The sequence below is a fragment of the Laccaria bicolor genome, genomic scaffold, assembly GCF_000143565.1.
Source record: "Laccaria bicolor S238N-H82 LACBIscaffold_1 genomic scaffold, whole genome shotgun sequence".
Classification (NCBI taxonomy): Eukaryota; Fungi; Basidiomycota; class Agaricomycetes; order Agaricales; family Hydnangiaceae; genus Laccaria; species Laccaria bicolor.
The window spans coordinates 647601-667830 of NW_001889872.1; the positions used below are offsets into that span (position 1 = coordinate 647601).

Below are 20230 nucleotides of genomic sequence, written 5' to 3' on the forward strand. Positions count from 1 at the left end.
TCACACGACATGAACCTTCCACAGATTGACAGCCCAGGCTCGTCCGTTTTCGACCTCCCCATACAACCTGCACCGGTATTTCGTCCACTTGCAACTCCATCCCGTCAATACCCGTCAATCAGCACGCCGTCCTTCATCGTGTTGTCCGGGGGAACAGGGGGCAATGCGATTTGTTCAGCATTTGGGCTAAATGCCACCTATGTCCTACCCGTTTCTGACGATGGTGGCTCATCAAGCGAAATTATAAGAGTCCTTGGTGGTCCCTCAGTTGGTGCTCTTCTTGTCAGCAATCCATAAGTAAATCCGTATCTGACCCATCTCAGGCGATATTCGTTCCAGACTTGTCCGTCTCATTCCTCCCGCACCACCGTCGTCTCCCTTGAGTGCAATATGTAAGCTCCTAGCGTACCGCCTTCCGGCGCATTGTGGTCAGAGGGAAGCTCGCGATGAGTGGAGGGACATTGTTGAGGGCCGTAGTTTTCTCTGGAAGGGTATTTCGAATGACCGAAAAGAAACTATACGTGGTACTCAATTGTGTTATTATAACTCCTTGGATTCTTGACGCACCTTTTGCAGGGTTTCTTGTTTATTTCGAGAGCGAGCTCCTGAAAAGAGCTCATAAAAATTTTGACTTTCGGAATGGAAGGTCTCCAACCCTCTCCTACAGTCATTCGCACTTCGAATTTTAACATGAGTTTTTAGTATAGGAAACTACTTCCTTGCTGCAGCTCAGGGATTCTTCCGATCGCTTCCAGCTGCCATATTCCTCTTTTCCTCGATCACTAACAGCCAGGTATGAAAATATTTTCTCTTCCTCTCCAACGCTCAAGCTATCCTGTCATTCAGGCCAACATATTGCCAGTTGTCGTCACGAATCACACAGTAACCATTGCTGCTGAATTGGTGACTCCAATCTTGATCCAATTTTCATTGATTCTCAAATACAATTTGTCCAAAGGAAGACGGCGAGAGAATGGTAGGACAATGCGAGATCTCGCACCCCGTAAAGCAGTCTCCAGCGCCCGTCAACATAACAGTCTCGGACGAGCGAGGAGAACTATCACTGTTGGATGGTTTGGGTCAACTGCCTGCACAACACCAAAATGTTATGTATGAACCAGAGAATGATGGGGCGTACGACAGACTGCGGTCCCGGATTTTTAGTGAGTAGCTTTGAACCATGTTGTACCATTCACTGAGAGCGCACAGGGGTTTACTACATCAATTCATATGGCATGGAAATACATCCGTCTCCAAACCCCGATTATATCTCCAACTTGGCTTCCAGAGATATCCTTGTTTACTCTTGTGGCTCGTTGTGGACGAGGTACGTATGAGAGCACTCCAAAAAGGATGACTTTGATTTCCGGTTGTTCCAAGCATCATCCCTTGCTTAGCTCTAAGGGGCGTGGCAAGAGCGATTGCAAGTTCGCCGTCTCTCCGTGCAAAGGTCTTGCTCTGTAGAAGAGTCCGCTCTTTGTTGTCAATATTTGTCTGAGACGACCTTTATAGTGAATTCGGAAAATGACAGAGAAACAGATGGGTATGACGCAGCAGATTACATACGGTGCGCCTTTAGTCTGCCCTATGACTGGCAATTTTGACACATCCTCTGCAGTGCGATCGTCCGTACGCTAAATTCAAACTACCACATTGAGCCTTACGGATTGGGAAATGCAAACACAACATACCCAGTATCTGCATTTGTCACGGATTTGGTATTCCTGAAGGGGACAACTGTGTCCGTGGATTTACCGAGAATTACAGTGAGTGGCATAATTGTTTTATCCTGGTTTCGTTCAATGAGACTGTTTCTCCAGTCGCTCGGTGTTAGATGCACAGAAGTTGATGGGGTCGCTGTAGGAGGGAGAAGCCAATTTGCAGCAGATAATATTTCGGATGTCCTGGCAAAGATTTGGGAGGAGCGCAAATTGTAGAATTGATTTGATATGCACCAGCGCTAATCCGTCTCCAAGGTTCGGTACTTATCTCCACACCCTTGGAGATCGCAGTTGCTTCATCGTACCCGTTGCTTCACCTGATTATAACATCCCAGCGTTTGTGGGCAAGCTGAGTCTGAAGAAGAAGGAGTCTACGGGACAGAGGAAATGAGCATCGCTGTATCCAAACCCACTGCACAAGGCGATAGTCATCCCAAAAGTGGTTTGTATTGCTGGACCTTGCCTGACGCCCAAATCTAACGATGCTCTGTTCAGAGAGTGTGCTTGGAGACCCTGACGCACATGGGCGAAATGTGTTGGGGGACAACGCCGTTGATCATCATATCGATCCTGGTGAAAGAGTACTGGAGCTCCCCTTTGCCAACGTTCAAGAATTTGAAATACACATCCATGACTCTCCTGATCCTTTCCCATGTACCAACAATTCGTGCGATGGTCTAATGGACCCACGCCGTGAAGATCCTGCCCAACCCCTCAGACCAACACATGTGAGATTTCGCTCCCGAGTTCGCATTACATCTGGTTTTCGCCGATATCGGCGACAAAGCTCTTTACACCATCAAACGGCGATAGATCATGACCTGTTTACTACTAGCTCTTCCCCGGAATCATTGTTGTCCAGTGACTCCGGTTCTGCATCCTCATCTATCTCTGCTCCACTCCGAGCGTGCGGAGAACCAGGTAAATCTGGTTGGGGCGTACTCGGCCAACGTATACGTTTTCTGCCACAGAACAACTCACAAAAACGAGGAAGCCGAAAAGGTCGACGAGAAACAAAGCACATCATTGCTAATGAACTAACCCCTCTAACATTGTCTCCAGCGCATCCATCATATCTCAACGCGCATACAATCGAATATGATAGCCTGGTTCACGAAGACTCAAGAATATCACAACGAATTTGGCCCAGGAGGTTGCCCAGTAACCGTGTATGTAGCAAAATGGACCCTTCTCGTCCAGCTGATAATAGCGCCTTGCAGTGGTGGTGGCGGCACCTTCATCTCATTATTTGCTGCCGGAGCACCGAAGAGTCTGATTGTTTAGTGGAATAACTTTCTTACATTGTACAGAGGAGCTAGTCTTCCATTTACCCCATGTTCTGAAGCATTTGGTTGTCCCGGCCAGATGCATTTTGTTTAATTGCCTGGGCTACCCTCCGCTACTTTTCGAGGCATGACCATCGTAGCAGGCAGTGTCGTAATGGGGGGCAGTAGGCTTGCAGCCGTCTTCCTTGAGTTCTGTATAAGGAGTTGATCCATCACTACAATCGCAGCCATAGCCTCAACAATCGGAACTGCTCTGGGTACCACACATGGATCATGTCGACCTCGAGCAGCCAAGGATCCTGGTGTTCCATCATACTGAGCCGTTTCCTGTGACTGTGAAATGGTTGCTGGGGACTTGAATCCAATCCTTCCAATAAAGTTTATAAAATGAACAGGAAATAGTAGCTTGCGTTTCGTACCGGAAGTAAATATCCTCTCCATTAGTAATCCCTCCTTGAACTCCTCCACTCCAGTTCGTTGCCGTCCCAAGACTTCCATCACTTCGGCGAATGAAAGGATCATTATGTTTGCTCCCGGGAACTTCGGTTCCACGAAAACCGGATCCAATCTCGAAAGCTTTGGTGGCAGGAATGGAAAGCATGGCGTGCCCAAGTGAAGCCTCGAACTTATCAAATACTGGTTCACCAAGGCCGGAAGGAATCCCCCGAATAACGCACGTTACAGTACCTCCAATTGAGTCCTGAGCATTCTTCGCTCGGATGATACGCTGTAACAGATGGTCAGGAGACTGATCCCGCCTGATATAAGAACTGCCTCACCTGTGTCATGCGCTCCGCCGTTTCATGATGAGGACAGCGAGTCGGGTGACTATCGACTTGCTCCCTCGAGATGGTGGCAAGCAACTGGCGGAAGTCGTCTGACAAAGCATCGTCCTCATCATCATCGTTTGAAGATGGGGTTAGAGATGGGGGAGCCAAGGCTGCTGGTAAATGTATTTTTCCAACAGACGACACAAAGGCGACGATTTCAATGCCATATGCGAGTTTGAGGTATTTCTCCGCGATAGCGCCAGCCGCTACCCGAGCTAGGCCGGGGAGGTCAAAAGAAGAAACGGAGCATAACGGCATCCAACTAACCGACTGTTTCCCGAGCACTACTCCTGCCTCCTCCACTGCTTGCCTTGATACCATATTTTTCTAAATAGGTGTAATCTGCGTGACTCGGACGAGGGTAGAGGTCTGTTTCCGAATAGTCGTGGGGTCTCTGATCTTCATTCTTAACAAGAAAAGCGATGGGAGTGCCCAGAGTCACTCCGTGTTCCAATCCTGATTGGAGATGGATGAGATCTTTCTCATCGCGCTGCGATGTGCACGTATGGTCAATGCTTGCAAAAGATCAACAAGATATCGCGTTCACGAACAGGAGTTGTGAGATTGCTCTGTCCTGGTCTCCGTCGACTGAGCTGAACTTGGATGTCTGCAGCAGATAGTTGCAAGCCCTGTTGGTCGGGAGGAGGTGAGTGAGGAGGTAACGTAGACGAGATCGTACATACGGGCGGACATCCGTCGACGACGGCGCCGACAGAAGCGCAATGGCTCTCGCCGTAGGTGGTTACGCGGAAAAGAGAACCGTAGGTCGACATTGGAGTATGAGTGTAATAGATGGGAATATTTATAAAAAAAATAACTCGGTGACCAAGGAGAAGACCGGAATTAGCAACTTCACTTTGCACCAACTACTACTAGCTACCCAATTGCTACCCAAACTGCTTAAGCATGTCTGCATCAGCACAAACGTCGGGCACAGGCTCTCGTTTGAGAACACAGGCACGCAAGAAAGTCAACGACGACGCCACCTACTCTGGACCTCCCTCAACAACGGGAGGGGGAGCGAAACGCCACGCGACCGACAAACCAGACGGGGAACCTCGCGTTAAAAGAAAAAGAGTGGAACCAAGCTACGCGGTTTCGGTGACGAACAGCAGGAAAGAGGTTACGGAAGCAGAGCCAGCTCTGTCGGTGGTAAGCTACTATATATGTTGTCGCATGTCGCATAGTACCAAGCTCATAGTCGCCTTCAGGTCGAATTCAATAAGATGTCAATAACAGTCCTCTACCGCTATCTGACTCAGTTCGACATTGTCCCGGATGTATATCCTTCGCCTCTCTCCCCAGCAGATCCACCTTCTCCATCCTCGCTCTCCAATCAACAGCGCCATACATCAAGGGCCCCCAGCCCGCCCGCATTGACCCCAGCCAACCGCCCGCGACGCGACGCGAAGGACCAGAACCGTAGACGAAGTTCGCGGTTGCTGGAAGAGGAGATAAGGATTCGCACACCAATTCTGGCAGACGTTGGGGAACTCCATGGGACGATTGCGGGGATTGTTGAGCGGCATTTTCGAGAGTTGACGTCAATCAACGGCAGAGAGGAGGTTGATACTCTGGCATCGTTCATGTGCGCAGTGGAGAAGGCGAAAGGGTTGAAGAATAAATATTAAAGTTCAAATCGTGTGTTATAAGGATATATAGCATAAGATTGAATACCTCAAGTTAGTCAAGTGGTAGGGATTGCTCAAGGATTGCCTCAATTATGGCCTCTTGCTATATCAAGCGGCTGCCGTTGTAATTGCTTGGCATTTGATGCCAAGAACAAAGATTGCCACAACGAAATTGACGGCAAGGGACCATCTTGGACCATCCCCGTTCAACTTGCAACAAAGAGGAACCTCATTCAAATAAAGGGTTCCCGTGGAAACAATGGATCATTAATACAATATAAGCGAGGTCCCCAACACTCCCATCTCTTTACTCCCATTTCCATCTCCATCTTTTTCTTTCCTGCAGCCGTGCTGCCTCTTGGCTTTCCTGTCCTTTGTACCAAGTAAGTCCTCTGCCAAGTACCGCCTCCCCACAACCCTAACTCAGCCTAACTCATGCCTCTCGTAGCTATCTTTGACATTCTTTATTGACTTCTGGAAGTCCTCTGATCCGCCAAAATGAAGTTTTCGACTTTTCTTGTTCTCCTTCCCATCATCTCGCATGCATCGGCCGTCGTCGTTTCTCGCCAGAAAGGCGGAAACGGGGGATCAGGAGGAAATGCCGGCAATCCACAGACCTCGCTAAGTAAGCAAATCACGTCGGTCATGATTGCGGTCTACCTCACACCGTTCAATCCAAGCTCTTGATCCAAAAGTTATTGCTGCTGGGTTCGCAAACAATGGTCAAGATGTTCCGGCCGCTGGTTAGTTCCTTTGTACCTAACATGATGCTAGTTTATATTCATCTCTTCACTGACTAGGCCAAGTGCCCTCCATCACGTCTACAAATAACTTTATCAATTTCTGCCTTACCGTCCCTAATCTTCCTATCACCAATGGAAAGCAGATTACGACCGGGTCATGTAATCCTGCTCCCATTGGTGCCATCCCTTCGGTTGACAAGATGCCTTCGTCGAAATTTACGAATCCAAAGAACGGTGGCACAGTGGCTGCCAACACAGCTTTCACGATCAGCATGGCAATCCAGAATCTCCAGACGGGTAACTTTGTCAACGCACAGGAAAATTACTTTTCCGCTCCTCAACAATTGAATAACCAAGGGGTCATTGTTGGCCATTCACATGTTGTCGTCGAGCAGCTAACCTCTCTTACACAAACAACGCCTACCGATCCAAAAAAGTTCGCCTTCTTCAAGGTACGCGGTTTTTCGCTGTTTTTACGATTTCTTTTTTAACATAAATAGGGTCTTAATGCTGCTGCCCAAGGCGGTGTCTTGACTGCCGACGTTACAAATGGACTTCCTGCCGGTTCATATCGACTTTGCTCGATCAATGCCGCAGCCAATCATCAACCTGTCATTGCCCCAGTTGCTCAGCATGGATCGTTGGATGATTGCGTTTATGTGCGCATCTTCCTCACCAACTCATGATATTTGTTATTAACGGCGAGTCTGTGATAGTTCACTTCGACGGCAGGTGGTGCCGCCAAAGGAAATAACAATGGTGCGGCCACCCCAACGCAAAAGGCTGCTGCTACCGCCACCGTAGGTTGGCTTCTGAGGCATTCCGCATGCGTTACTAACGAACTCTGTTTAGACTGGCGCCAAGGGTCGCAAGGCCCGTGCATTCGTACCTTGATGTGTTCTTAGCAGTTTGCTAAGATGTTTTTCTGCCTTTCGTTCTACTTCTTTTTTTGTCCATGTATGTAGGAAGATATCCTTTTGGCCAGGGGCCGGCCTTCGAAATAACGCTCCACATAGCCCATCCTTTTTCAGTGCCAGTTGAAGTTGGACGTTTGAAATTTCTTTTGCAAGTCAATGAATGGAAATTTGAATCAACACCTACCCCGCACTCCACATCTTTCGAACTAAATAATACTTAATGGTCCTTCTGCGGGTTGTGGATGAAATGCAAATGTCCTTTGCCTATTTGAACGCCGTTGTATGTGCATGTTATGAAATCCGAGTCGTTCTCTCCAGCTACACAAGCATTTAATCGGTACCATGTCTTCAGAAGATCTTGCAGAAGAAATTCGTGCAAGCTTTCCGGGAACTGAGGAGGTCATCGTGCAATACTTGTCAGGGTATCTCGTTGACGATGCAGGCGAAGAAGAGGATGTTCTACAAGTTGCCCATGACGTTCTGAAATCTATAGCTGGGAACCGCGACGATGTTCTCGAGAAATTAATGCTGAAGCTCGGTGATCTTCTGGAGGAACAGTTGCGTGCTCGTCTCAAAAACAAATCGCAACCGAAGCTGCAAAAGCTAGATAAGGTCATGGATATGAGTAAATCTCAACTCTCTAACACCATAGCGCTATCCGAAGGGGTGGATCTAGAGTCAATTAACAAGGGAAAGTATGTCCCCAAAAAACTTTCATAAAGCGCTGATAGTTTTACACAATATCCTAAGGGCCTCCCGAGTTGATGTCAAGAAGCTCGAAAAGCAAGAGGCCAAGCTCAGAGTGAGCGCATAGTTTTGGCCAATTGCAAATCGCTTTACATCCCATCTTTAGGCGAAAATCGAGAAACGGTCAAGGAGAGATCTTTATGAAGGGTCGAAACTCCTTGATGCCCATCGAAAACAAGTAAAACATGTCATTTCAGCTACATGCGACCCGCTGATCTCGTCTCTGCAGCAAACCTATGAAGAGCTGTTTATGAAGGCATGTCCGTTGTACCTATAGAAAGTGGTTGCTGATAAAACATACTAGATCAATCCACTGGATGCGAGCGCAAGTTCAAAGAACAAAAGCAAGGATATACATTTGCCTTCCATCGATGTTAATTTTGGTTCAAACCGCATCCTGTAGGTCCCATCAATTTGGAAGTTAATTGCCCGCTCAATCTGAAGTAGTTCTGGTGCCACACTTACTCTCGCACATGGACGTCGGTACGGTCTCATTGGTCGAAACGGTACTTAAATCCCTCTATTCCAAAATTTACACGCCACTCATATCGTCCTTTTCGTAGGTATCGGCAAGTCTACGCTGTTGCGTCACATTGCTATGCGAGAGGTGCCGATTCCAGCTCATATCACGATATTATTTGTCGAGCAAGAGGCATGTCATCTCCCAGAATTGAAAAAAAAAGAAAAATGCAAACTTGATCATGACAAGTAGATTATTGGCGACGACACCAAGGCCATTGATTCTGTTTTAAAGGCTGACGTCTGGAGGGATCATCTTATGAAGGAGCAGACGATGTTGGATTCAAAATTGGCGGAGCTGGACACAGAAGGCGACGACAAACGCTTCGAAGACGCTCGCGAGGAACTATCGTCAAGGCTTTCAGAGGTGCACACCAGACTATCCGAAATGGATGCAGCAAGCGGGCCTGCCCGAGCAGCTGCTCTACTTGCCGGCACGTTGCAAGAAATAAATTTACATTCATGATACTAATTATCTCCATCTAGGTCTGGGGTTCGACGAGGCAGATCAACAACGGCCGACTCGGTCATTTAGTGGTGGCTGGAGGCAAGTTCCATTTCTTTGAGACTTTATTCAAAATGAACTCTTCCGCTAGGATGAGGCTTGCCCTTGCTAGGGCCTTGTTTGTGAAGGTCTGTTTGCCATGTCTTAATATCAGAAAATTTTCATGTTACTCCAGCCGGCCCTTCTACTGCTCGACGAACCGTCCAATCACAGTGAGTTGTGTTCACCTTTATACATACCGTGTTTCTGTAGCTTACATTTTATTGCCAGTTGATCTCAATGCTCTCGCATGGCTGGAAGATTATCTGCAAACATGGCCTGGAACTTTGCTCGTCGTGTCAGGAATTTTTACAGTTTCATTTGTCAGATTTGGCTTATATGTAACGACAGATCTCACGATCGAGCTTTTTTGGATGCAGTTGCCACTGACATCGTCCATCAGCACTCCGGTCGCCTTGATTACTACAAAGGGTATTTCCTTATCTATTTCATTCGGTTCGTGCTTGACGCGTATCCCAGGAACTTTACACAATTCTATTCAACCAAGTCTGAACGTGATCGAAATATGCGCAAGGAGTACGACACACAGATGGACTATAGAAAGCATCTTCAAGCTTTCATTGACCGGTGGAGATACAATGCCAATCGCGGTCAGTTAATCCGATCTCTTTTCATGTACGATTCCTGAAAGATATAACCTTTAGCTGCGCAGGCTCAAATGAAGATCAAAATTCTAGAAAAGGTTCGCACGAATATTTGAAAACCCCTCATAGACTCAATGGTGCCATGGACAGCTTCCTGACTTGGAACCTCCTGAAGAGGAGGAAACCGAACAATTCAAGTATTTTGTCTTCCCTACCTCCTTGTTCAATGCCTTGCTGATACTTTTTAGATTTCCCGAAACTGACAAGATCTCTCCTCCTCTGCTGCAGATGTCGGAGGTGACATTCGGATATACCCCCGATAAACTCATCCTCAAAGGCATTAATATCGATGTTGGCCTTGACTCAAGGATTGCTATTGTGGGCGCCAATGGCGCCGGTAAATCGACGCTGTATGTGGTCATTCGCGTCAAAATGTTGGTTTGCTGAGTGGTACTTTGATGTTCTTCAGGATTAAGATTTTGACGGGAGAGTTGAGACCCCAGGCGGGACATGTCAACCGTAACGGGCGCCTTCGCGTGTGAGTCACTTGTCCAGTGAACCACAGATGCGCATGTCTGAATGTTTTGCTCTAGTGGATATTTTTCTCAGCACCACGTCGACATGTTGATTCCCACGATGACTCCAGTGCAGTTTCTGGCTTCCAAGTTTCCTGGAAAGAGTGAGCAAGAATACCGCGGGCATCTGGGGAACTTCCAGATCAGTGGCATGACAGGGTGCGTCTTTATACTGGCAGCTGGGGACCACAACGTCGAACGATTTGATTCTTAAGCCTTCAACTCATCGGAACACTGAGTGGAGGCCAAAAATCCCGTGTCGCTTTCGCGGCGTTATCATTACAGCAGCCTCACATTTTGTTGCTGGACGAGGTAAAGAATCTTCCGCAGTAAATTTCCGCTGGGTCTTAAAGCGACCATTGTAGCCCACCAATCATCTAGATATTGAGGTAGGCGAGTTGCTCTCGCTCGCTTCATAAGGTTTTGACAAAGTTTGTGGTCTAGGGTCTTGATGCGTTGATGGCGGCGCTAGGAAAGTGGAATGGCGGCGTGATCATCATATCTCACGATGAGCGATTCATTACCCAAGTGGCGAAGGAGGTAGTTTCTGCTTTTTCCAAACGGTTCAAAGCTAACGATATTGGCAAAGCTATGGGTTTGTGGTGACGGAACTGTCAAGAAATTTAAAGGAGACGTTCAAAGCTACAAGGCATGTTGTTTTGATTGTGTCGTGTCACTGGCACTGATTACAACTTCGATCGTAGAGTCTCATTGTCAGTAACATCAAAACAAAACCCTGAGAGTCGATATACCTCGAACCTCCTCCAAGAGATAGTATTATGTGGGGTACTACTAAGTGTGCGAGGTGTGAAGGATAATCGCACTTCATTGAAATCGTGAACCCAAGCACTTCAAGTACTCTTCTTTCCACCACAAGTAATATCATCCTTGTTGCAAGGTTATACTACGTATTTGAGCATTATTTTCGCGTAATTGCACGGGCTCACGTGATGACGGAGCACGCGACTCCCTTCAGTCGCGTGGATCCTAGTCAACCACCTTTCACCAACACTTACCAAAACCGTCCAGAGCCCCCCCACTTTCTTAGCCAGAAAATGAGTTCGTCTGATGGCGAGAAGTTTGATAGTAACTTCTCTGAGTCAGAGTCGGATGGCTACGCGGTCGTCAAGAAGGTATGTGGTTTCTACCTTGCCACTGACACTCCTCACGGCGTCACGCTGATAGGCTCCGCCAAAAACTAAAACCAACGGCAAAGTTATGGCGACTAAACCCACAACGAAGGCATCCGCCAAGAAGAAAGTTATTTTGGAAGACGAAGATAGCGATGATTCGATGGACGTTGACGAACGTCGAGACGCGTCAGAGATAGAGGACTCGAGGCCGTCGACCTCGAAATTGGATCCCATTCAACCTGCGAAGAAGAAGAAGAAGACTGCGTCGGAGACATACACAAAGGTATGGTGATATGTCCTTCATAGAACAATTTCTCATTTCCCCTTAAGCTTTCTCAACTAGAACATATCCTCAAGAGACCGGACTCATACATTGGAAGCGTAGAGACCATTACACAAACTATGTGGACCTTTGATGTGGATACCAAGCGAATGGTGCACCGCGATGTAAAATATGTCCCAGGGTTTTTCAAAATTGTTGACGAGATCTTGGTTAACGCTGCGGATAATAAAGTGCGTGTATTAATGCGTAACCCATTTATGCCTACTTACAAAAATTTCGAAAGATCAACGACCCTTCTATGGACTCCTTGAAAGTCACGCTCGACCTCGAGAAAAGTACCATCTCAGTCTACAACAATGGTCGTGGTATACCAATTGAGATGCACTCCCAGGAAAAGATGTACATTCCAGAACTCATCTTTGGCCACCTGCTTTCTTCCTCCAACTATGACGACGACGAGAAGAAGCTAACTGGAGGCCGTAACGGATACGGGGCAAAACTTGCCAACATTTACTCTCACGATTTCACGGTTGAAACAGCTGACAAAAATACTCAACAAAAGTATAAACAGACTTGGACGAATAACATGGGTATCTGTGGAAAACCCAAAATAACCAAGAACGCGAAAGGGGAGGAGTGGACTCGGATTACCTTCCGCCCAGACCTTCAGCGCTTTGGAATGGAAAGAATAGACGAAGACACCGCAGGACTCTTGCGGAAACGTGTGTATGATATGGCCGGGACAGTCAAAGACGTTAAAGTTTTTCTCAATGACGAGCGGCTGAAGGTCAAGAACTTCAAGCAATATGTCGAGATGTACATAAATTCCGCTCAAGCAGAGGCAACCGAGAATGCGGGAGGGGCCGCTCAACCAAAGCCCTCTATCATTTACGAACAAATCAGCCCTCGGTGGGAGATTGCTTTCGCGGTTTCGGATGGCAACTTCCATCAAGTCTCCTTCGCTAACTCTATTTCGACAACGAAAGGTGGCACACATGTCGCATATATCTCTGATCAAATTGCCAAGAACCTGGTAGCTGCAATCTCCAAGAAAAATAAAGCGGCTACCGTCAAGCCCGCCCAAATCAAGAACCATATGTGGATATTCATCAACTCTTTGATAGAGAATCCCACATTCGACAGTCAAACAAAGGAGACTCTCACACTGCCAGCCTCCAAGTTCGGGACAAAGCCGACACTAACGGAGGAATTCATGAAGAAAGGTTCGTTTTTGCGAATATTTCACCACAACCAGATGATCTTACTGTCGAAATCAGTTCAAAAGTCTGCTATCATAGATAATATCTTAAATTGGGCAAAGTTCAAAGCAGAGCAACAAATCAAGAAGACCGACGGAAGCAAGCGCAGCAGGTGACTATCGACAATTGCTGAACAAACAAGTTATTTACGCCTTGTCCAGGTTGTTGGGCCTCACAAAACTTTCAGATGCGAATAACGCAGGGACTAAACACGCGAGGGATTGCACACTTATTTTGACTGAGGGTGACTCGGCAAAGGCATTGGCCGTTGCTGGCTTGGGAGTTGTGGGTAGAGATAACTTCGGTGTTTTCCCCCTTCGAGGGAAATTATTGAATGTTCGGGAAGCGAAACATGATCAAATCATGAAGAACGAAGAAATTCAGAACATCAAGAAGATCATGGGTCTTCAACACAATAAAGACTACTCGAACACCTCGAGCCTCCGTTACGGGCGGCTGATGATCATGACTGACCAGGTCTGTTTCGCAATCATTCCCAGTTTAGATTCTTTTTCCCTGATGACATTCCTCAGGATCACGACGGTTCACATATTAAAGGCTTACTTATAAACTTCCTCGATCATTTCTATCCAACGTTGTTGAAACTTCCTGACTTCCTTGTGGAGTTTGTCACTCCAATTGTCCGAGTACGTTGCTAATAATTGTCCCATACTGCCTCGACTGACAATCATTTGTGAAGGTGAGCAAGGGTAAACAGCAGCGCGATTTTTTCACAATCCCAGAGTACGAACAATGGTCGGAAGACACTCCTGGTGCTAAGAAATGGGATTCGAAATATTTCAAGGCAAGAAAATGACCTAAAACAATTTATATTTTCTTTTGATATTGGCCCCAAAGGGTCTTGGCACAAGCACCGACGCTGACGCGAGGAACTACTTCAGTCATATGTCAAAACATATGATTCCATTTGCTCCTACTCAAGATGGCGACCGTGAGTTGATTGACCTCGCATTTAGCAAGAAGAAAGCAGACGACCGAAAGGAATGGCTCCGTCAATTCAAGGTACGCTCGTACTAGCCTACCATTCCATCTGACTAACACAAAATAGCCTGGAACGTACTTGGATCACCGCTTAGAGGAGATTCCCTATTCAGAATTCATCAACAAGGAATTGATTCTCTTCTCAATGGCGGATAACGTTCGCTCCATCCCCTCAGTTGCCGATGGATTGAAACCTGGTCAACGAAAAGTGATATGGGGCTGCTTCAAACGCAAACTGAAAAAGGAAATCAAGGTAAAGTCGTGAAGGACACGGCTTTTTGATAAACACGACTAATCCTCTATTCCAGGTTGCGCAACTTGTCGGCTATATTAGTGAACACGCAGCTTACCATCATGGCGAGGTGAGCTTGGCACAAACGATCGTCAACTTGGCCCAAGATTACGTCGGTAGCAATAACATCAGTCTGCTGAGGCCCTCAGGCCAGTATGGTACTCGAGACGTAGGTGGCAAAGATCACGCGTCGCCGAGGTACATCTTCACCGAGCCCATGCCTCTTGCGAGGGTTCTCATGCCCCCTGCGGACGACCCTTTGCTCAAGTCTCAAAAAGACGACAATGCAACAATAGAACCAGAATGGTACATGCCGATCCTACCTCTCGTTCTCATCAATGGGGCCGAAGGCATTGGTACTGGTGAGCGTCAAGATTCTAGAGCTTAATTATGGGCAAATTCATTCTCCACAGGTTGGAGTACAACGATTCCCTGCTACAATCCCATGGATATCGTCCGAAATATACGTAGGTTGATGAGTGGCGAGGACATTGTTCCCATGGTGCCCTGGTGGCGTGGTTTTAAGGGAGAGATTAAATCCGCTGCGAAGCACAAGTACGATGTCTTCGGTGTCGTAAGAAAAATCAACGATACGACGGTGGAAATCACGGAGCTACCAATCCATAAGTGGACTCAAAACTACAAGGCCGAGCTTGAACAGATGATCCTGGGTGACAAAGAGAAGGAGAGGGAAGGGTCAATAAAGGTAGCGTACTGCGACGGTATCCAGCATGCAAAACTAATATCTCAAATGTTCCAGGATTATAAAGAGCACCACGATAACTTGAACGTGCATTTTATAATTAATATGGGAGCAAAAGAACTTGAAAAGGCGGAACAGCAAGGCCTCCTAGAGTTCTTCAAACTTACTTCGAAGATCAACACAAGCAATATGATGTGCTTCGACTTTGATGGGAAGATCAGGAAGTATGATTCAGCAGAGGAGATTCTCGAAGAATTCTACCCAATGCGTCTAGCATTCTATCAAAAACGCAAAGTATGGAAACGTTTTTCTACGTGCAACATTTACCCTAACACATGATGCGAAAGGACTTCTTAGCAAATGAAATTCAGACCGCATTCGAAAAGTTATCCAACCAAGCCCGCTTCGTACAGATGATTATTAACAAGGATTTGGTAGTGTCAAATCGCAAGAAAGTTGACATTGTAGCGGACCTGCGTCGGCACAAGTTCAGATCGTTCCCCAAGGTGACAGGTGCGAAGGCGAGTGGAGAAGACGAGGAAGCTGAAGAGGATGAAGATAATGATGTCGGCGATCTCGCCGACTATGATTATCTTCTCGGTATGGCTATCTGGAGTCTTACTAAAGAGAAGGTTGGTGGAAATATATTCGCGCATAAGCTGTCGCTAAAGATAATTTAGATTGAGCGGCTTCTCCTGCAAGCTCAGGAGAAAGAAGTAGAGCTTCTAGCACTCTTGGAGAAGACCCCCAAGGACCTCTGGAACTCGGACCTAGACAGATTCGTGGAAGAGTGGGAAGTAGGTACCTGGCGATGTGGTCCTCAACCGGAGCTGACGATGGTCAACATTCTATTTAGAAAGATTGCTTGTTGTTTGAAGAGAAGAAAAACACCGACGCCAACGGGAAAAAAGTCAAACGCAAGCAAACCACCCTTAAAACACGCAAATCTATCGGAAAAGGTGGATCCGATGATGACGATGACTTCAAACCTATTAAAGCTGCTGCTCTGAAACGGAAGGCGCCCGAGTCAAAAGCAGTCAATTCAAAGCAAGGGAATGAGGATGACGACGAGAAGAAAATACCGATTGCGAAGAAGAAACCTGCGACAGCTGCGAAGAAGCTAGTTGTCAACAAGGATGACGAAGACAGTGAGCCTCCCGCACCAAAGCGTAAGATCGCAGGACCGAAAAAGCTATTGGTGAATGATGACGACGAGGAGGAGGATGACAACCTACGCTCGTCAACAAAAAAGGTAGTCCCGAAGAAAACAGTGAAAGACGAGTCCGACTCGGACGCGGTTGAGGTAATTGAAAAGCCAACGGGGAAGAAGAAGGGGCCTGCAAAGCTTTCAACCAACAGCGGTTCTGACGAGCCCGCAAAGACAAAAGGAAAAACAGCGACAAAGCGGAAAAGGTGCGACACAACTGATCAATCACTGTTTCGGATTGACAATGTTTGATGCAGCCCTGCGATATCGGACGGGGAGTCAGACGAAGCAGCGACCAAGCCGGTGAAAAAGAAGAAGACTATTACAACAGAGAGCGGAAAGGCGGGACCATCGAACGGCAAGGCTGCTGCTACGCAACGAAAGATATCGAAAAGCATGAAGCCTGCGTCTCCACCCAAGAAATCGCTGAAGAGGGTAGTGGAGTCTGATTCTGATTCTGAGATAATGGACTACGATGATCTACCTAAGCCTCCTGCACGAGCTGCTTCTGGGATGCGTGCTGCGCGAGGAGTGGCTAAGAAATATGTGGAAATTGTGTCGGACGAGGAGGGATCATTGTTTGGTGATGAGTGACGTCATTTATGCTATTTACAGCTTGACTTGTAATCAACACTTAAGTCTGCGCTAAGTACTGCTTGCAACGAGTTGACGACGATCAACGACCACGCATATATTGTGCATATATTGCGCATATATGGACTTCTTCACCGCCGTCGACAGCGACAAGGTCTCTTTGCGAGACCACCCCGTCGATCCCTTTGCCCAAGCCGTTGCCTCACGCTTCGGCTCGCCCCCAATCTTCACCGCCCACCTCAGCCCAACCAACCACTCTCCGAATTCGCCCATGGAAATCATGTCCTTCCCTTCAAAATGTTCTCCTCAGCCAACGTCTTCATCGTCCTCCTCTTTCCCTCCCCTCGCTGCTCGCTCTCTCCACGAATGGCTCGACGATCCCTCTACCCTCATCGTTGACATTCGCCCTCACGCCGCCTACTCCTCCGCTCGCATACCTGGAGCCCTCTGTCTTTCAGTTCCGTCTACTCTCCTGAAACGTCCGCTCTTCTCTCTTGAGCGTCTTGCTGCCATGCTGCCATCGTCCAGCACCCGTAACCGATTCTCTGCCTGGCACTCTGCTTCACGCATCCTTGTCTACGACGCTGATTCGGCTGCCATTCCAGACTCATCGAATATTCAAGGTTTGTTACGGAAGTTTAAGAACGATGGATTTCGAGGGGAACTTGCCTGGTTGCAAGGCGGATTCCAAGGCGTATGGAGGGAGAGAAGGGACCTTGTCAACACTCGTCCTCCCACTCCGGAGGCTGAAAGCGAGGAAGATGGCGAGGACACAAACCAGCCACACCAAACCTCCCTCCTTCGTACTCGTAACCTCCCCATGTCAGCTTTTTCCCTGTCTTCGACCATCATACGCAATTCCCCTCACCTGGGTCAAAAGAACACGAGTCGCCCACACACATCCCAACATATCTGTCCGCCTCCATCGATCTCTTCACATGCTTACTCACGCCCCGCATGCAATCCTTTCTTCGATACCATCCGCCAAAATCTCGAGCTTTCCCACGGTATCACGGAATGCATACCCCTCCGCCTTCCCCGCCGCGTCCGTCGCCGCATACATGAACTTCCATTTCCTTGGCTCCAAAACATCGCGCATCGCGCTGGCAAGGCAGTCAACATTCCGAGTTCCCAGTCCGATCTGTTGTCATCTGACTCGGACGACGATTCCCCTGATTCAGCCAATGTTGAAGAGGGTGCTGAAGCCTTGGCCATGCAATTCTATAGAATAGAATTGGCTGAACAAAGACGCTTGATGGGAATTATGGAGCATCATTCAAAAGAAAGCGGAGAAGTTCCGGTTCCAGGAGCAAAGCTGTCGTTTCCATTCAGTATAACAGCCGGGGTGGAGAAGGGGGCTAAAAATCGGTATGCCTTCCTCTTTTCTTTTCCTCAGAACCTACTCATTCTGCCCACAAGTTACCGACATATCTGGCCGTTTGAACATGCTCGCGTACGGCTCCATCAGCGGAGACCTTCAGATGACGACTACGTCAACGCATCATACGTTCAGCCTTTGGGCACCAATAGACGATACATCGCAACACAAGGTCCTCTTCCAGCCACCTTTGTTGATTTTTGGACGTGAATTTTTCTCAATTCTACTTCTGCAAACGATCACGCTTATCGCCACATATAGCCTCTGTTGGGAACAAAATGTGCATGTTATTGTTATGCTTACACGCGAAGTGGAAGGTGCTATGGTCAAATGTGGGTCTTATTGGACAGAAAACGCTTTTGGGCCCCTCCGACTTCGTTTGATCTCAACGAGTGGTCTCATGCCTGAAGACGATCAACCAGGGTTTTTTGCAAATCCGTCAACATCTTCCATATTCACTCCAGACTCGTCAAGAATACAAGGAGAACATCGTTATAAGTCAGAAACAATAAAACGTGTTTTTGAATTGGTTCATACAGGACATCCAGCGGCCAAACCCAGAACGGTTGTGCATCTGCAGTATTTGGAGTGGCCGGATATGAATGTCCCTGACGATCCGAGAGGCGTGTTGGGCTTAATCAAACAGGTACAAGAAGCTGTTGAAGAGACCAATATCCAAGATGAACCATCTGTCCAATCAAAGAATGTCGATATGTCGACGATTGAACTTGACGAGACGGTTGGGATTGCCAAGCATGCACTTGGAAAGAACAGTCCCGTTCTTTTGCATTGTAGTGCAGGGGTGGGACGGACAGGTGGTTTTATCGCAGTGGATGCGGTGTTGGATGCTATCAGGAGGGAAATTAGGACGACGTTTAGAGCTCATCGCGGTGGCGAGGCCATGGACGTCGATCTTTCGATTTCTGAATCGGCCATAGTGGAAGAAAATGGAACCAGTCATTCCTCCATGGCCACCATTCCAATTGCTGTGACATCCGGGCACCCTCTATCGTCCACTCAATTGGACGGTTCCGCCAAAGAAGGAAAAGGTAGCTTGACGATTTCTTCTGGCTTGGCTGTCCATGTTCCCGTGGCATCCGCCATCCTGCATCCTCGAGAATTGCAATATGAGAACTCTGTCCTCGCGGCCGACACATGCACAAGGAAATGGGTGGAGAACGTAGCCCAATATGGTAGACCTGTCGCTACGGGATCATCAAGTTCAGAGGGATCAGAGGGATTGCAGCATGCGCATGGCAGCTATCATCACCCATCCTCATCCCTTGACACCTCCGTGTCTGGGACCTCGTCACCCTCAAAATCGTTGTTCCCTCCCGCTGGTATACAAAGTATCTCAACAACCCTGCCAGATCACCTTCCAACTTTCAGTAAACGGTGTGAAGATCACTCAAGAAATGTCCCGGTAAATGTGACATCATTAGCTTCCACCTCAAGGGTTTTCAAACCAGCAACGGGAGGACAATCGATGCCTAATTTGTTGGGCAAACTGAGTGACACACTCCCTGTTCCCATTGATCATCATTTTGCAAGTGATGCGGAACTACCATCAAGGTCACAGTCGCCTTCGGCTGATGAAGAGAGCAGACAACACGACGGTCGTCAGCTGCAAAGTTCTCACCCTCGCCCTATGGATTCGGCATGTACTGCACCCTTCACTTCGCCAAGCACAAACGATTCCGAACACAAGTCATTCGACTACAAAGAGCCACGGCCTTTGCATGAAGACGATTCCCCTCTGGCATTAACATCGTTCGATGATCCTATTTGGGAGGTGGTCCAAGACATGCGAGAGCAGCGAATGAGTTTGTGTCAGAGTCTGCGGCAATATGTCTTTGTGCATGCTGCTGTCATCGAGGGAGCATTGATGGTGCTTGATCAGGAGAAAGAGAGTATGGTGCCTGCCAATGCAAACTTGCCACCACCCAAGATCCAAGAGGCGAGTACTTTGACGTCCCAATCTGTGCATGTAAGCGAAGATGCCTTTATGGCATCTTCCGTGTCGATAGGAAAACGAGGCGCCAGTCCGACCGAGTTATTGAAGGAAGGGAAGACAGGCGAGGTACTGGAGCCAAAGCGCCCCAGCATCAAACGGAAACACCGAAGCAAAGATGCCTCTGACAATTTGCGATACCCCTCAATGCCCATCCGAAGTATCAGCCATGTCGTTCACCATGGAACGATGTCTGTAAAGACATTCCCGCCTTAGCACCCAATGTGTGGGCTGTACTCCGACAATCTAT

At 47.7% G+C, this 20230-nt stretch overlaps 5 protein-coding genes across 5 annotated transcripts; 4 read left to right on the forward strand and 1 right to left on the reverse strand.

The window, feature by feature from the left end:
- Positions 1 to 9: 9 nt before the first annotated feature.
- On the forward strand, positions 10 to 1937 carry LACBIDRAFT_300869 (uncharacterized protein; the record flags this gene model as incomplete). Its single annotated transcript, XM_001873255.1, has 11 exons — positions 10 to 271; positions 324 to 524; positions 577 to 646; positions 703 to 793; positions 847 to 903; positions 959 to 1163; positions 1210 to 1327; positions 1381 to 1460; positions 1513 to 1567; positions 1619 to 1766; positions 1821 to 1937. The coding sequence occupies 11 exons, from the start codon at positions 10 to 12 to the stop codon at positions 1935 to 1937; spliced, it is 1404 nt and encodes a 467-aa protein (XP_001873290.1).
- A 1042-nt stretch (positions 1938 to 2979) lies between these two features.
- On the reverse strand, positions 2980 to 4610 carry LACBIDRAFT_181235 (uncharacterized protein; the record flags this gene model as incomplete). The annotated part of the gene is made up of 6 exons (XM_001873860.1): positions 2980 to 3374; positions 3427 to 3734; positions 3787 to 4052; positions 4105 to 4327; positions 4389 to 4466; positions 4521 to 4610. 6 exons carry the CDS (start codon positions 4608 to 4610, stop codon positions 3098 to 3100), a joined length of 1242 nt encoding a protein of 413 aa, XP_001873895.1. The 3' UTR covers positions 2980 to 3097.
- A 133-nt stretch (positions 4611 to 4743) lies between these two features.
- LACBIDRAFT_300871 (uncharacterized protein) lies at positions 4744 to 5468 on the forward strand (the record flags this gene model as incomplete). Its single annotated transcript, XM_001873256.1, has 2 exons — positions 4744 to 4989; positions 5049 to 5468. The coding sequence occupies 2 exons, from the start codon at positions 4744 to 4746 to the stop codon at positions 5466 to 5468; spliced, it is 666 nt and encodes a 221-aa protein (XP_001873291.1).
- A 193-nt stretch (positions 5469 to 5661) lies between these two features.
- LACBIDRAFT_291582 (uncharacterized protein) lies at positions 5662 to 7105 on the forward strand (the record flags this gene model as incomplete). Its single annotated transcript, XM_001873257.1, has 7 exons — positions 5662 to 5851; positions 5917 to 6093; positions 6149 to 6211; positions 6269 to 6663; positions 6712 to 6870; positions 6928 to 7011; positions 7064 to 7105. The coding sequence occupies exons 2-7, from the start codon at positions 5967 to 5969 to the stop codon at positions 7103 to 7105; spliced, it is 870 nt and encodes a 289-aa protein (XP_001873292.1). The 5' UTR covers positions 5662 to 5851; positions 5917 to 5966.
- A 9607-nt stretch (positions 7106 to 16712) lies between these two features.
- Positions 16713 to 20196, forward strand: LACBIDRAFT_300875 (uncharacterized protein; the record flags this gene model as incomplete). Its single annotated transcript, XM_001873258.1, has 3 exons — positions 16713 to 17959; positions 18011 to 18175; positions 18231 to 20196. 3 exons carry the CDS (start codon positions 16713 to 16715, stop codon positions 20194 to 20196), a joined length of 3378 nt encoding a protein of 1125 aa, XP_001873293.1.
- Positions 20197 to 20230: the final 34 nt, after the last annotated feature.